The sequence below is a fragment of the Aquarana catesbeiana genome, linkage group LG03 (genome assembly GCF_042186555.1).
Source record: "Aquarana catesbeiana isolate 2022-GZ linkage group LG03, ASM4218655v1, whole genome shotgun sequence".
NCBI lineage: Eukaryota > Metazoa > Chordata > Amphibia > Anura > Ranidae > Aquarana > Aquarana catesbeiana.
The window spans coordinates 12770058-12786568 of NC_133326.1; the positions used below are offsets into that span (position 1 = coordinate 12770058).

Below are 16511 nucleotides of genomic sequence, written 5' to 3' on the forward strand. Positions count from 1 at the left end.
TGTGCCAGGAACTTGTCTTGCATACAAACGGTACACAAAATTGTCGGCCAACAAAACACGAATGCTCTTGAGCGCCATCCTTTGGGCACCTTCTGCTAATGTCGTGTTTAGTGAGTATTGATTCTGAGCATGCGTGTTTATACTTTGGACTTTCGTGTGATAGACTTGTGTACAGACGATAAGAAAATCTGACAACAGACCGTTGTCTGCCTAAAATTTACTAGCCTGCCATCCAACATTTGTTGGTGGAAAGTTGGACAACAATTGTCTGATGGAGCGTACTAACGGTTGGATTTTAGGCCAACAGTCTGTCATCACACAATCCCCTGCTGAAAATCCGATCGTGCGTACGAGGCTTAAAGCGGAGTTCCGCCTAATTTTTTTTTTTTTTTTAACTGTCAGCAGCTACAAATACTGCAGCTGCTGGCTTTTAAAATAAGGACACTTACCAGTCCAGGGCGCCCGCGATGTCCTCACCCGAAGCCGACCCGTCCCTCGGCTCACAGTTGGAGGCGCCGCCATCTTCGGTAAGGGAATCAGGAAGTCAAGCCTTGCGGCTTCACAGCCTGGTTCTCTACTGCACATGTGCGACTCGCGATGCACAATCCAACTGGTCCCTGCTGTCTTTTGGGACCTGTGTGTCTCCCAGAAGACGGGGGGGGGGGGCGGAGAAGGCGCCGGAAGTGGCGTAGATACCTGTGGGTGGCTCGGCTATCTATGCCCGAAAGTGGGAGCAAAATACCTGTATTAGACGGGTATATGCTCCCCCTCCCCCCTGAAAGTTGCCAAATGTGACACCGGAGGGGGGATTCCGAAAAGCGGAAGTTCCATTTTTGGGTGGAACTCCGCTTTAAGACTGGGATGCCATTAAAGTTCATGTCTGTGTAAAGGGAGGCGTCCCAATACTTTTGGCAACAGTGTATCTTTCCAGGCAGTTGTACATCTAGGGACTCCGCTTCTCTCTTTATCCAATCCAGTTTTTCCTCTTCTCTTAAAAAAAGTAACGGGCACCTTTGTACAAAATCTTCAATTTCAAGGCAATCCGGCCCATGAAATAACCTTCGTTTTCCAAATTAATAGCAGGTTGTATTTCTAAAAGGAAATGGTTTCATTTTGACCTTTTTTTAAACTTTTGCAATGCACTTGGAAACCCAAAGGAAAGACAATTCATACACTTTCTTGACAAAATAACAGGTTTCAGCTGTGATAGGTTTCAGCTGTGATAACACAATTAGAAAGTTTTTGGCCATTTTATGATGATTAATTAAGAGTGAGCTAAGAGAGTTTATTATTAGGACACAAGTAAAGAGGCGGCAGAAGACGGGGGCATTGTGGTCATTGTGTAGATATTTCAGTTATAATATGTAATAAATTAGAAATCAGTCATTCCAAGCAGTGATATCCATTAATAACATTGGGAATGTATTGGCTATACATTTAATCATATATAAACATAAATACACAGAAAATATATATGCTTAGATAACGTAAAGTATACCCCCCCCCCCCTTTCCTATCCCAGAATATAAACTTAATAAGTCACAGGCCATTTTATTTAGACGCCCTTCGTTATTTACTGGAGGGTTACAGACTTTTCACTGTCTTAGAAAGATGTATTTTCACTTTGAAAAGTGAATGAACCCTTCCTTAGCTTAGTAAACAAGGTGAAGCTGGGTTGACTTTGAACACCCAATCATCTGCATGGGGAATAAAACAAAACTATAAAAAAAACCTCGGGCTTTTGCTTGCAGATGGCTGGGATGACTGAAGAGAGAACTGCTTCGCCTTATCTACTAAGCGAAGTGAACACTCACCTTGCTAGATGAACAGTCTGCACTGTTTTTAAAGCCGTATTACACCCAAAAATGTAATATATTGCAGCTTGCCAATCTTTAGATGTGGCGGCTGCATTCGTTTTCTTTTTTAGGCTTTTTTTTCCCCTTCTGTTTTCACCTGGTGATCTGGCCAGTAACACTACTTGTGTATTAGAGCGCCCCCCCCCCCCACTCTGGATGAAGAACAGGTGGGAACAGCAGACAGCGCAGTATTGTCAGCCGGGGGGGGGGGTGTTAGATGGACTAGCAGATTTGGATACACTAAAGCCAGGCATAGAGGGTTTGAATCTCGGCTGGTTCAGCAGGGACCGCCCAAGATTCAAACCATGTATGGGCAGCCCCCGTTTGTACACAAGTTGATCGATCAATCACCTTTGGTACAATCAGACTGACGTATTTTTAATGCAAATTTTGCCAGCGGCTACAGCCGGTAGCAATAACCATTGAGTGTGTGTGTCCCCGTCGGGAGAACACATTAGGGGCGCCTCCTCCCCCCATCGGGAGAACACAATAGGGGTGACTCCTCCCCCCCGTCGGGAGAACACAATAGGGGAGACTCCTCTCCCCCGTCGGGAGAACACAATAGGGGCAGCTCCTCCCCCCGTCGGGAGAACACAATAGGGGCAGCTCCTCCCCCCATTGGGATAACACAATAGGGGCAGCTCCTCCCCGCGTCGGGAGAACACAATAGGGGCAGCTCCTCCCCCCATTGGGATAACACAATAGGGGCAACTCCTCCCCCCGTCGGGAGAACACAATAGGGGCAGCTCCTCCCCCCATTGGGAGAACACAATAGGGGCAGCTCCTCCCCCCATCGGGAGAACACAATAGGGGCGGCTCCTCCACACAGTTTTTTGCTGAATTTCTTTGCATATTAAAAGTAAAAAAAAATAAAATTGTGGAAAAAAACTAAAGATCTCCCTTTTAGGGCAAAGCTTACCTCTCCATTGGCTAAAATCTTTTTCAGCTCTGCAGAGGTCTTTAAACTGTGAAATAAAGAAAAAAAAAAAAAAAAAAACAAAAAAAAAAAAAAAAAGAAGGACAGAAAACCATGAACATCACAAGTTGAAAAAATTAGACTAATTCACCAAACTTTCTGTATTTATAACACACAACCAGTAGCTCAATAAATGCATCCAGCCTCCTCGTGGGAGGTTCTCTGTGCTGGAATATCTGTCTTCTGCTCTTTTCTATACATCTAATATGTATGAGGTGTATCAGACGTATATCATTTTATGGAACCGCTCCGCATTCCAGTTGAAGTAGATCTTTTTTCAACCTGACTAACTATGTAACTATGTAAAGTAGATGCAAACACTAACTGAATGATATTTACAGTGCTGTAAAATGCATTTGCCCACTTCCTGATTTGTTTGCTAATTTGTCACACATAAATGATTCAGATCATCAAACGAATGTTAATATTACACATAGATAACCCGAGCAAATACAAAAATGCAGTTTTTAACCGCTTGCTGAACAGCCGGCGTCATTATTCTGCGGGCAGGTTGGCACGGCTGCGTGAATCGCCGTAGGTGTACGTTGGCCGCTTTAAGAGCGTTAGTGGGCCCGCGACGCTGAAGCGCATGGCCGGCGGCAGCGGTGTCCGCTGGCCACCCCACTATCACTCCTCACAGAGGCAGAACGGGGATCTGCCTATGTAAACAAGGCAGATCCCGTTCTGACATGGAAGTAGAGAGAGATCTGCTGTTCCTAGTGATCAGGAACAGCGATCTCTCTCCTCCTCCAGTCAGACACCCCCCCCCCCCCCCTCACACACAGTTAGAAACACTTCCCAGGGAACACTTAATTGATCGCCCCCTAGTGTTAACTCCCGTCCCTGCCAGTGACATTTATAGAGTAATCAGTGGGTATTTTTAGCTCTGATCACTGTAATGTCACTGGTCCCAAAAAAGTGTCTGATCTGTCTGCCGCAATGTCGCAGTCCTGCTAAAAATCGCAGATCACCGCCATTACTAGTAAAAAATAAATAAATAATAAAAATGCCATAAACATATCCCATAGTTTGGAGACGCTATAACTTTTGCGCAAACCAATCAATATACGCTTATTGCGATTTTTTTTTTTTTTTAACCAAAAATATGTAGAAGAATACGTATTGGCTTAAACTGATGAAGACATTTTTGATATATATTATAGCAAAAACTAAAACATTGTTTTTTTTCAAAATTGTCGCTCTTTTTTGTTTATAGTGCAAAAAATAAAAAATAAAAAACGCAGAGGTGATCAAATACCAACAAAAGAAAGCTCTATTTGTGGGGAAAAAAAGGACGTCAATTTTGTTTGGGTGCAACGTTGCACGACCTCGCAATTGTCAGTGAAAGCGACGCAGTGCCGTATCGCAAAAAATGGCCTGGTCATTAAGGGGGGTAAATCTTCCGGGACTGAAGTGGTTGCTTCATTTTTCATTTTCAAAGCAAACTCCCCTTATCCATCCACGTCTCCACGCTTTATTTTGTTGAGAATTCATGTTGTTAGACACCCCCCCTAGCATTTCTAGCCACGGCCATCTTGAGTAAGGGCAAATGATTCATGTAGCATTTATTTCCTGGAATCCATCTGCCCCTAAGCTCAGGCATGCAGGCAGGAGGGTGTGCTTAGCTGAGAAAGCCCCCCCCCCCCCTTCATGAAGACTGCTAGGATTTATGACCTCATTTTGACCTAGGCCAGAAACCAGGAAGTAACTGAAGAAATGTAAATATAATACACCTTCCTATCCATTTACTAATGTTAGCAGCATAAATGATTAACCACTTCAGCCCCGGAAGGATTTGCCCCCTTCCTGACCAGGTCATTTTTTGCGATACGGCACTGCGACGATTTAACTGACAATTGCGCGGTCGTGGGACGATGTACCCAAACAAGATTTATGTCCTTTTTTCCCCACAAACAGAGCTTTCTTTTGGTGGTATTGATCACCTCTGCGTGTTTTTTTTTTTTTTTTTTGCGCTATAAACAAAAAAAAAAAAAAAGAGTGACAAATGTGAAAAAAAACAAAAACACAATATTTTGTACTTTTTTCTATATAAAATATCCCAAATTTAACAAAAAAAAAAATTTCTTCCCAAGTTTAGGCCGATATGTATTCTTGTACATATTAAAAAAAAAAAATCTCAATAAGCGTATATTGATTGGTTTGCGCAAAAGTTAAAAGTTATAGCGTCTACAAAATAGGGGATAGATTTATGGCATTTTTTTTTTTTTTTATTAGTAATGGCGGCAATCTGCAATTTTTATCGTGACATGCGACATTATGGCGGACACATTGCACACTTTTGACACTATTATGGGACCATTGTCATTTATACAGCGATCAGTGCTATAAAAATGCACTGATTACTGTGTAAATGACACTGCCAGGGAAGGGGTTAAAACACTAGGGGGCGATCAAGGGGTTAAGTGTGTCCTAGGGAGTGATTCTAACTGTGGAGGGGGGGGGGGGATGGGCTCACTACAACATGACAGAGATTCACTGCTCCTGATGACAGGCAGAACAGGGAAATGCCACGTTTACGTAGGCATCTCCTCGTTCTGCCTCTCCGTCTCACTATCGCGGGCCGCCGGCGAAAAAATCTAGTCCGCGGGACCAGCGGGCACAGTCGTGCAACACGCGGTGGGCGCGCCCACTAGCCCGCAAATTAACCGGTTCAATACCGGGCATTTTCACCCCCTTCCTTCCCAGACCAATTTTTAGTTTTCAGCGCTGTCGCACTTTAAACGACAATTGCGCGGTAATGAGACGTTGTACCCAAACAAAATTGACGTCTTTTTTCCCCACAAATAGAGCTTTCTTTTGGCGGTATTTGATCACCTCCGTGGTTTTTATTTTTTGCGCTATAAACAAAAGAAGAGCAACAATTTTGAAAAAAAACACAATATTTTTTACTTTTTGCTATAATAAATATCCCATTTTTTTTTTTTTAAAACAAATTTTTTCCTCAGTTTCGGCCGATACGTATTCTTCTACATATTTTTGGTAAAAAAAAAAAAAATCGCAATAAGCGTATATTGATTGGTTTGCGCAAAAGTTATAGCGTCTATAAAATACGGGATAGATTTATGGCATTTTTTTTAAAAAATAATTTTTTTTTTTTTTTTTTTTACTAGTAATAGCGGCGATCAGCGATTTTTTTTCGTGACTGCGACATTATGGCGGACACATCGGACACTTTTGACACATTTTTGGGACCATTCACATTTATACAGCGATCAGTGCTATAAAATTGCATTGATTACTGTGTAAATGTGACAGGCAGTGAAGGGGGTTAACCACTAGGGGGCGGGGAGGGGTTAAATGTGTTTCCTAGGAAATGCTTCTAACTGTAGGGGGCGGGGACATACAAGGGGAGGAGACCGATCGGTGTTCCTCTGTACTGGGAACACAGATCGCTCTCCTCTGAACTGACAGGACGTGGATCTCTGTGTTTACACACAGAGATCCACGGTCCGGGCCGGTTAACGGGCAATCGCGGGTGCCCGGCGGACATCACAGCCGCCGGGCACACGCACCGGGTCCCGAGCAACGCGGCGGCGGCGCGGCGCGCGCCCCCCCAGGCGGCCGGGAACCCGAGGCCCGTCATATGACGTCCACCCCAGGATGGGAGATCCCATCTGTGGACGTCATTTGACTATAGGCGGGTAGGGAAGCGGTTAAAGGGGACGTACGGGTACGCCCCATTTGCCCACCGCTGCCATTGTGCCGACGTATATCGGCGTGCGGATTCGCTGCCACTGTGCCGACGTATATCGGCGTGCGGATTCGCTGCCATTGTGCCGACGTATATCGGCGTGCGGATTCGCTGCCACTGTGCCGATGTATATCGGCGTGCGGATTCGCTGCCATTGTGCCGACGTATATCGGCGTGCGGATTCGCTGCCATTGTGCCGACGTATATCGGCGTGCGGATTCGCTGCCATTGTGCCGATGTATATCGGCGTGCGGCAGTCGGCAAGTGGTTTATTTGCTTTTTCATTTTTCCCCACGAAAGTGGAGTTACCCTTTATGTGTGAATGGGCCCTAAAAGGACGATGATGCAGCCGGAGTATCCAGGTGTGGAGGAGACTTCAGGCTGTCTGAAGGCTCAACGTTCATAATTCCAGAGCCCCGAGCAACGCTGAACACAGCCGTGTATTCATGTAGCGGGTCACGCTTTGGTTACCTTATTAGCAATCCATGTTAATACCGTTTCCTTCGCTATTAAATAGCTGGCAGCTGTAGTAAGGGCACCTGACTCATTGGGGGGGGGGGGGGGGGGGGGGGAGATTTACTAAAACTGGAGCACTCAGAACCTGGTGCAGCTGCAACCAATCAGCTTCTAATGTCAGCTTGTTCAATTAACCACTTCAGCCCCGGAAGGTCCCCCCCCCCCCCCCTCCTGACCAAGCCATTTTTTGCAATACGACACAGAGTTATAGACCCGTGCACTGCCGAAAAATATGTGTTAGTTTTCGTTTCATTCGTTCTTTTTTTTTTTTTTTTTTTCTTTCTTTAATTTTTCGGGTCATTCGGTATGATCGCAATTTGTAAATTCGAAAATTCGAAAATCCGTAAATTCAAAAAATCCAAATACAAGAAAGAAAATCAGAAAATTCGAAAGAATAACTAACCAATAATAACTAACTATTAAATTATAAGTATTGGAATTTCTTTTCAAATTTGGCTGTTAGTGAACGTAACAAATACAAAATTTTAGGATTTATCCGAGATAACGAACGCCGTATCCAAACAAATGGAATGTAACAAATTAATAATAATAAATAACAATAATAGTAATCAAAACTTTTTATTATTATTTATTATTAAATTTGTTCTGTTCCATTTGTTTAGATGCGGCATTCGTAACTTCGGATAAAATTCGTATTCGTTACGTTCACTAACAGCCAAATTTGAAAGGAAATTCCAATACTTATAATTTAATAGTTAATTATTATTACTTAGTTAGAAAATCAGAAAATTCTAAAGAATAACTAACTAAATAATAACTAAATAATAAATTATAGGTACTGGAATTTCCTTTCAAATTTGGCTGTTAGTGAACGTAACGAATACGAATTTTATCCGAAGTTACGAATGCCGCATCTAAACAAATGGAATAGAACTAATTTAATAATAAATAATAATAAAAAGTTTTAATTACTATTTTTTTTTTTCGTTTAGATACGGCATTCGTTATTTCGGATAAATTTGTATTCGTTACGTTCACTAACAGCCAAATTAAAGGAAATTCCAATACCTATAATTTAATAGTTAGTTATTATTAGTTAGTTAGAAAATTCAAAAGAATAACAAATAATAACTAACTATTAAATTCTAGGTATTGGAATTTCCTTTCAAATTTGGCTTTTGGTGAACGTAACAAGTACGAATTTTATCCAAAGTTACGAATGCCGCATCTAAACAAATGGAACGGAGCGAATTGATAATAAATAATAATAATAATAAAACGTTTTGATTACTATTATTGTGATTTATTATTATTAATTTGTTACGTTCCATTCATTTAGATGCGGCGTTCGTTATTTCGGATAATTCGTAGCTTCCGATAAATTCGTATTCGGTACGTTCACTAACAGCCACATTTGAAAGGAAATTCCAGGGCCTATAAGATTTTCGAATTTTTCCAAAATTTTCGAATTTACGAATATTCTGAAAAATTCGTTAAAAACGGGTTTTCGCTAATTTGGATATTTCCGAATGAACTATTTTGTCGAAATTCATCAAAAAAAACTAATTCCAAACGAATTGCACATGTCTACTGCGTTATCTTAACTGACAATTTTGCGGTCGTGCGACGCTGTACCCAACTAAAATCGATGTCTTTTTTCCCCCACAAATAGAGTTTTCTTTTGATGGTATTTGATCACCTCTGCGGTTTTTATATTGCGCTATAAACAAAAAAAGGCCGACAATTTTGAAAAAAAAAAAAAAAAAAACAATATTTTTTACTTTATGCTATAAAAGCACCCCCCCCCCCCCCCCCAAAAAAAAGGAAAAAAAATCAAATTTATTCAGTTTAGGCCAATATGTATTCTGCTACATATATTTGGTAAAAAAAATCCCAATAAGTTTGTGTAAAAGTTAATTTTTATTTTTTTTGAAGAATTTTTATTTATTCCTTTTTTTTTTTTTTTTTTTTTTTTTTTACTAGTAATGGTGGCGATCAGTGATTTTTAGCAGGACTGCGACACTGCGGCGGACAAATCGGACACCTGACACTTTTGACACTTTTTGGGGACCAGTGACACCAATACAGTGATCGGTGCTAAAAAAAAAAAAAAAATGTAGTCACTGTACTAATGACACTGGCAGGAAATGGGTTAACATCAGGGGGCAATCAAAGGGTTAAATGTGTTCCCTGGTAGTGCCTGCTAGTTGTGGGGGGAGGTGCTCTGACTGGGGGGGGGACGACGACAGAGATCCGTGTTCCTACTTAGCAGAAACACAAGCTCTCCATCTTCCACAACGGCGATCTGCCTTGTTTACATAGGCAGACCTCCGTCTTGCCTCTCCTGAGAACGATCGCCGGGTCCCGGAGGACATCGGGTATGCTGGACCCACCGATTGGCTCCTACTGTGTCCAATCACAACGGGAGTGGGTCGCCGGAGGCGCACTCCCCAGACCCAGTGCACAAAATCCCGTACAGGTTTGTGATTTCGTGCAGGAGGGCCGCCCTGCCGCAGTATATCTGTGTGGGGCGCTCCATAAGAGATTAAAGTGGTTCTAAAGCCTTAAGGCTTGTCACTTCTATGCATTAAGGTGAAAAACCTTCTGTTGTGCTGCAGCCCCCCCAACCATCCCCCCCCACCCCCCTTTTTCTTACCTGAGCCCCATGCAATCTCGCCACTGTCTCGCTGCTCATTGGACAGCGGAGTCCCGCTGTCAGTGTTCATCGGGAGCGAGCACACGCACGGGTGACCCCATGGAAAGCAGCTTTCCATGGGGGCACCCGCCGGAGAGGAGGGGCCTAGAGCGCCGGCGGGGGATCCGGGAAGAGGAGGATCGGGGCTGCTCTGTGCAAAAGCATTACACAGAGCAGGTAAGTATAACATGTGTGTTATTTGAATTAAAAAAAAAAAAAAAAGGTTTAGAACCACTTTAAAGTGTAAAGTCTCGTGTTTTTTTTTGTTTTTTTTATTCAAATAACAAACATGTTATACTTACCTCCTCTGTGCAATAAGTTTGCACAGAGCAGCCCCGATCCTCCTCTTCGGCTCTCCTGGCTCCTCCCTCCTGTCCTCCACAGCAAGCAGTATGGGGGGCACCCGAGCCGAGTCACAGCTCCCTGTGTCCATTCAGACATGGAGCCCTGGCCCGGCTCAGCCACCCCCCCCTCTCTCTTGACTGGCTTTGATTGACAGCAGCTGGAGTTAGCGCCACTGCTGTTTCTCAGCCAATCAGGAGGAGAGTCTTGGACAGCCGAGGCACTCGTGGACAACACTGGATAGAGAGGGGGCTCAGGTAAGTATTAGAGGGAGGCTGCTGCACACAGAAAGCTTTTTATCTTAATGCATAGAATGCACCTTCTGCCTTTACAACCACTAAAAGCTGGAAGCCGATTGGTTACTGTGCACAGCTGCACCAGATTTTGCACACTAAATTTTAAAATACCTCACCCCCCAAAACCACCCCCCATCCCCCTTGTGCATACCCTTACCTATTGCTGGGCATACTGTCCGATATGGAGGTATTGCAGTTATTCAATGATCCGCCTCTGGTATTCACCTACAAAGGAGAAAAAAAAAAGCTGTATGATCCTGTCTTCTCTGATCCGCCCCTTCTTCCACTGTCCCCAATCCATCTCCTGATAGAACAGAGCCTTGGAGGCACTCTGCACATGCTCAGTTTGGTGTGTATTGCTAGAGAGTTTTTTGTTTTTTTTTCTTGGGAGTGCATGTGATTGGCACAGGGTCCAATCAGCACTGTCCAGACAGAGGGTCGGGGGTCCTGCATCCTCATAGGACAAGTCAGAAAACTCCTCCTACAAGCTTTAACCAGACACTGATAGAAGACTGCTATATACTGCTGAGAAAAGGTATTTAGCAGTTTATATTTACTAAAAGAAGTGCATTTCCATGTTCTGTGTACTGTGGGACACCAGATATAGTGAATGCAGGCTTCTGGGGAGACCAGATCTAGTGAATGCCGGCTCCTGGGGAGACCAGATATAGTGACTGCAGGCTCCTGGGGAGACCAGATATAGTGAATGCAGAGTCCTGGGGAGACCAGATATAGTGAATGCAGGATCCTGGGGAGAGCAGATATAGTGAATGCAGAGTCCTGGGGAGATCAGATATAGTGAATGCAGGCTCCTGGGGAGACCAGATATAGCGACTGCAGGCTCCTGGGGAGACCAGATATAGTGACTGCAGGTTCCTGGGGAGACCAGATATAGCGACTACAGGATCCTGGGGAGAGCAGATATAGTGAATGCAGGCTCCTAGGGAGACCAGATATAGTGACTGCAGGCTCCTGGGGAGAGCAGATATAGAGAATGCAGAGTCCTGGGGAGATCAGATATAGTGAATGCAGAGTCCTGGGGAGACCAGATATAGTGACTGCAGGCTCCTGGGGAGAGCAGATATAGAGAATGCAGGCTCCTGGGGAGATCAGATATAGTGAATGCAGGCTCCTGGGGAGAGCAGATATAGAGAATGCAGGCTCCTGGGGAGATCAGATATAGTGAATGCAGAGTCCTGGGGAGACCAGATATAGTGAATGCAGGCTCCTGGGGAGAGCAGATATAGTGAATGCAGGCTCCTGGGGAGAGCAGATATAGTGAATGCAGGCTCCTGGGGAGAGCAGATATAGTGAATGCAGGCTCCTGGGGAGACCAGATATAGTGACTGCAGGCTCCTGGGGAGAGCAGATATAGAGAATGCAGGCTCCTGGGGAGATCAGATATAGTGAATGCAGGCTCCTAGGGAGACCAGATATAGTGACTGCAGGCTCCTGGGGAGAGCAGATATAGAGAATGCAGGCTCCTGGGGAGAGCAGATATAGTGAATACAGGCTCCTGGGGAGACCAGATATAGTGAATGCAGGCTCCTGGGGAGACCAGATATAGAGAATGCAGGCTCCTGGGGAGAGCAGATATAGTGAATGCAGGCTCCTGGGGAGAGCAGATATAGTGAATGCAGGCTCCTGGGGAGAGCAGATATAGAGAATGCAGGCTCCTGGGGAGAGCAGATATAGAGAATGCAGGCTCCTGGGGAGAGCAGATATAGAGAATGCAGGCTCCTGGGGAGAGCAGATATAGTGAATGCAGGCTCCTGGGGAGAGCAGATATAGTGAATGCAGGCTCCTGGGGAGACCAGATAAAGTGAATGCAGGCTCCTGGGGAGACCAGATAAAGTGAATGCAGGCTCCTGGGGAGAGCAGATATAGTGAATGCAGGCTCCTGGGGAGAGCAGATATAGTGAATGCAGGCTCCTGGGGAGACCAGATATAGTGACTGCAGGCTCCTGGGTTAAGTAACAATTTAAGCCATGGAAGGCTTTACCCCCCCACTTCATGACCAGGCTGTTTTTTTGCTGTTCGGCGCTGCGCTACTTTAACTGGCAATCGCACAGTCATGCAACACTGTACCCAAACGACATTTAGATAATTGTTTTCACACAAACAGAGCTTTCTTTTGGTGGTATTTGATCACCTCTGGGGTTTTTTTTAATTTTGTATTATATAAATTAAAAAAAAGACAATATTTGGAAAAGACCGGAGTTCCTCTTTAACCCTCAATTATTTGGCCACAAATGGCAGAGGAGAGATTGCTTAGCAGTTTTGTGGAGAGGGGAGCTGTTGGAAAAGAACTCAACAGGCAATAGCCATATGGGATGTACTAAGCGAATACAGATGCAAGCACATAAATATTATTTGATGCATATTACATGAAGTGAATATAGAAAAAAGTACATACATGTTTCGTCCTACCTGGGAAAGCAGCACCAAAAAAAAAAATACAACTATTTGTACCTATTTAGGGCTGTATATGGATTATATGATTCTAATGTTAAATATTAATGAACGTACGCTAAAGTTATTGAATCACGAGCTTTGCCAAGTGGATTATTTCTTAGGGCACTGCTGCTGTTGTGTACAGCTAGCCAAATGCTTAATTAACCACTTGACCTCCGGATTTACCCCCCCCCTTCATGACCAGGCCATTTTTTGCTACACGGCACTGCCTTAACTGACAATTGCGCGGTCATGCAACGCTTTACACAACAATTTTATCTTTTTTTTTTTTTTTTTTACCCACAAATAGAGCTTTCTTTTGGTGGTATTTTATCATCACTGTTTTTTTTTTTTTTTTTTTTTGCGCTATAAAAAAAAGAAAAAAGACCAACAATTTTGGAAAAAAAACAAAACCGATATTTTTTACTTTCTGCTATAAAACACATCCAATAAAAAAATAAAATAAAATGTAATTTCTTCATAAATTTAGGCTAATATGTATTCTGCTACATATTTTTGGTAAAAAAAAAAAAAAATCCCAATAAGGCTGCTTTCACACCGAGGTGGTTTTCACGTGTTTTAGCGCTAGTTATAGCCTCTAACGTCTGAAAGCCGCCCCCCCCCCCCCCCCATTTATTCCAATGTGACTTTTCACACTGGGGGCGGTGCGCTTGCGGGACGTTCTGAAAAGTCCTCCAAGCAGCATCTTTGGGGCGGTTTGGGAGCGCTGTATACACCCTTTCTTCAGCCGCTAGCAGGGGTTAAAAGCGCCCCGCTAGCGACCGGAAAGGCATAGCTAAAATGACAGTAAATCGCAGCTAAAACTAGCGGCGCTTTACCACTAACGTGGAGCGGCCACAGTGTGAAAGTAGCCTAAGTGTATATTGATTGGTTTGCGCAAAGGTTATAGCGTCTACAAACTATGGGATATATACTGGAATTTGTTTTTATACTAGTAATGGCGGTGATCAGCGACTTATAGCGAGACTGCAATATTGTGGCGGACAATCTGACACTTTTGGGAACCAGTGACACCAATACAGTGATCAGTGCTAAAAATATGCACTGTCACTGTACTAATGACACTGGCTGGAAAGGGGTTAAATGTCTGGGGGTGATCAAAGGGTTAACCGTGTGCCAAACCAGTGTTTGTGTGACTTTTTACCATGGGATGTGCTTTGCAGGGAAACAAAATCCAGCACATCGCCGCTATCAGAACAGAGCTCTGCCTTGTTTACATAGGCTGAGCTCTGTTCTGTGTCTTTCCTTGCCGAATAGCGGGTGCCGGCGGACATCCATTGGCCGGCAAGTTTTGATCGGCTTGTGCTGTGTCTAATCACAGCACAGCCACGGAAGTGCCGCTCCATGTACTAGGTATGTGATCCGGCACAGGAGAGCCACTCTGCCGGTGTACTCATACGTGAGTTGGACGGCAAGTGGTTAATATTATATAATAGTTTTAGAATGCCAATAGTATAGTAAGGGGATTGCATCCTCTTAAAGTGGTTCTAAAGCTTTAGGTTTTTTTTACCTTCATGCATTCTATAAGTAAGAACCTTTTCTGCTGCAGGATTACCCCCCCCCCCTATTCTTACATGATCCAGCGACGTGCACAAGAGCCCAATCCGATCCAGCGACGTTCAGGAGAGCCCATTCTGATCCAGCGACGTGCAAACAAGCCCAATCCGATCCAGCGACGTGCACGAGAGCCCGATCCGATCCAGCGACGTACACGAGATCCCGATCCGATCCAGCGACGTGCACGCAAGCCCGATCCAGCGACGTGCACACAAGCCCGATCCGATCCAGTGACGTGCACGCAAGCCCGATCCGATCCAGTGACGTGCACGCAAGCCCGATCCGATCCAGCGACGTGCACGAGAGCCCGATCCGATCCAGCGACGTGCACGCAAGCCCGATCCGATCCAGCGACGTGCACGAGGAGCCCGATCCGATCCAGCGATGTGCACGAGAGCCCGATCCGATCCAGCGACGTGCACGCAAGCCCGATCCAGCGACATGCATGAGAGCCCGATCCGATCCAGCGACGTGCACGAGAGCCCGATCCGATTCAGCGACGTGCACGAGAGCCCGATCCGATCCAGCGACGTGCACGAAAGCCCGATCCGATCCAGCGACGTGCACGAAAGCCCGATCCGATCCAGCGACGTGCACGAGAGCCCGATCCGATCCAGCGACGTGCACGAGAGCCCGATCCGATCCAGCGACGTGCACGCAAGCCCGATCCAGCGACGTGCACGCAAGCCCGATCCGATCCAGTGACGTGCACGCAAGCCCGATCCGATCCAGCGACGTGCACGCAAGCCCGATCCGATCCAGTGACGTGCACGCAAGCCCGATCCAGCGACGTGCACGCAAGCCCGATCCGATCCAGTGACGTGCACGCAAGCCCGATCCGATCCAGTGACGTGCACGCAAGCCCGATCCGATCCAGTGACGTGCACGCAAGCCCGATCCGATCCAGCGACGTGCACGCAAGCCCGATCCGATCCAGCCACGTGCACGCAAGCCCGATCCGATCCAGCCACGTGCACGCAAGCCCGATCCGATCCAGCGATGTGCACGTGAGCCTGATCCGATCCAGCGACGTGCACGAGAGCACGACCCGATCCAGCGACATGTACGCAAGCCCGATCCGATCCACTGGGCAGATTGATAGCAGAGGGAGACAGTAACACCCGCTCCTGTCAGATCAAATCCAGTGGCGAGGGAGTGGAGGAGCGGGGCAGAGTCTCGCTGTTTGCGTCAATGGATCTGGGCCGCTCTGTGCAAATCTATTGCACAGAGCATTTAAGCATAGAAATGTTTGTTATTTTATTTTTTTAATTTTTCCTTTACAACCACTTTAATTGTTTATGAGCTTCTAAAGCACAACTCCGGTCCCTGCATGTAAGAGTGGCTCCTTTCTCTTGCAGCATCCTATAGAGCCGCCCTGAAACAGGAAACCTGGGGCAGGGGTCATGGCACCAAATTGCCCACTGAAAGTGCCAGTATGTAAAAAACAATCTGTCTACTTTCCAAAAAGGGGTCATTTGGGGGGTATTTGTACTGTCCCGGCATTTTAGTTTCTCAAGAAATGAGAGCAGCCATCAGTACATCAAGATTGATCAATTTTAAGATATGCTGTGGACTGTATATTATACACTGATTTGGGTTATTTTTTACCAAAGAAATATAGTAGTATACACTGTGGCCCAAATTTATGAAGAAATAAAATTTGCAAACTAAAACAAAAACAAAAAAACCTGCGTGGGGTCCCCCCCCAAAATCCATGCCAGACCCTTATCCGAGCATGCAGCCCAGCAGGTCAGGAAATGGGGGAGGGCGAGCAAGCCCCCCCCCCCCCCCCGCCCTATAGCACCTTGTTGATGTTGATCAGGACAAGGGCCTCATCCCCACAAACGTGCCGGTGGTTGTGGGGGCTTGCAGGCAGGAAGCTTATCGAAATCAAGAAGCCCCCTTTAACAAGTCCCACCCCCCTAAAGTGAATAAGTACGGGGTACATACCTACCCATTCATCAAAAAAGTGTCAAAAAGTAAAAAAACACAGACAGTTCTTGACAAGAAATAGAAATTAAAAAATAGTGTCCCCCTGAAGTAAATCCATCGTCAATCACCCCGTCCGCTGCACCCGAAAAATAAAAAAATGCTCCTGCCGTCCATGAAGACTGACCACCTACTG

At 45.2% G+C, this 16511-nt stretch overlaps 1 protein-coding gene across 1 annotated transcript in view; it reads right to left on the reverse strand.

The window, feature by feature from the left end:
• The window catches only part of MAP2K5 (mitogen-activated protein kinase kinase 5), a 252191-nt gene that overhangs the window by 175348 nt on the left and 60332 nt on the right, over positions 1 to 16511 (reverse strand). The window contains exons 6-7 of the mRNA XM_073618284.1: positions 10512 to 10579; positions 2776 to 2821 (exon numbers count right to left, since the gene is read on the reverse strand). Coding sequence (XP_073474385.1) covers positions 2776 to 2821; positions 10512 to 10579 — 114 coding nt within the window. The remainder of the gene's footprint in view (positions 1 to 2775; positions 2822 to 10511; positions 10580 to 16511) is intronic.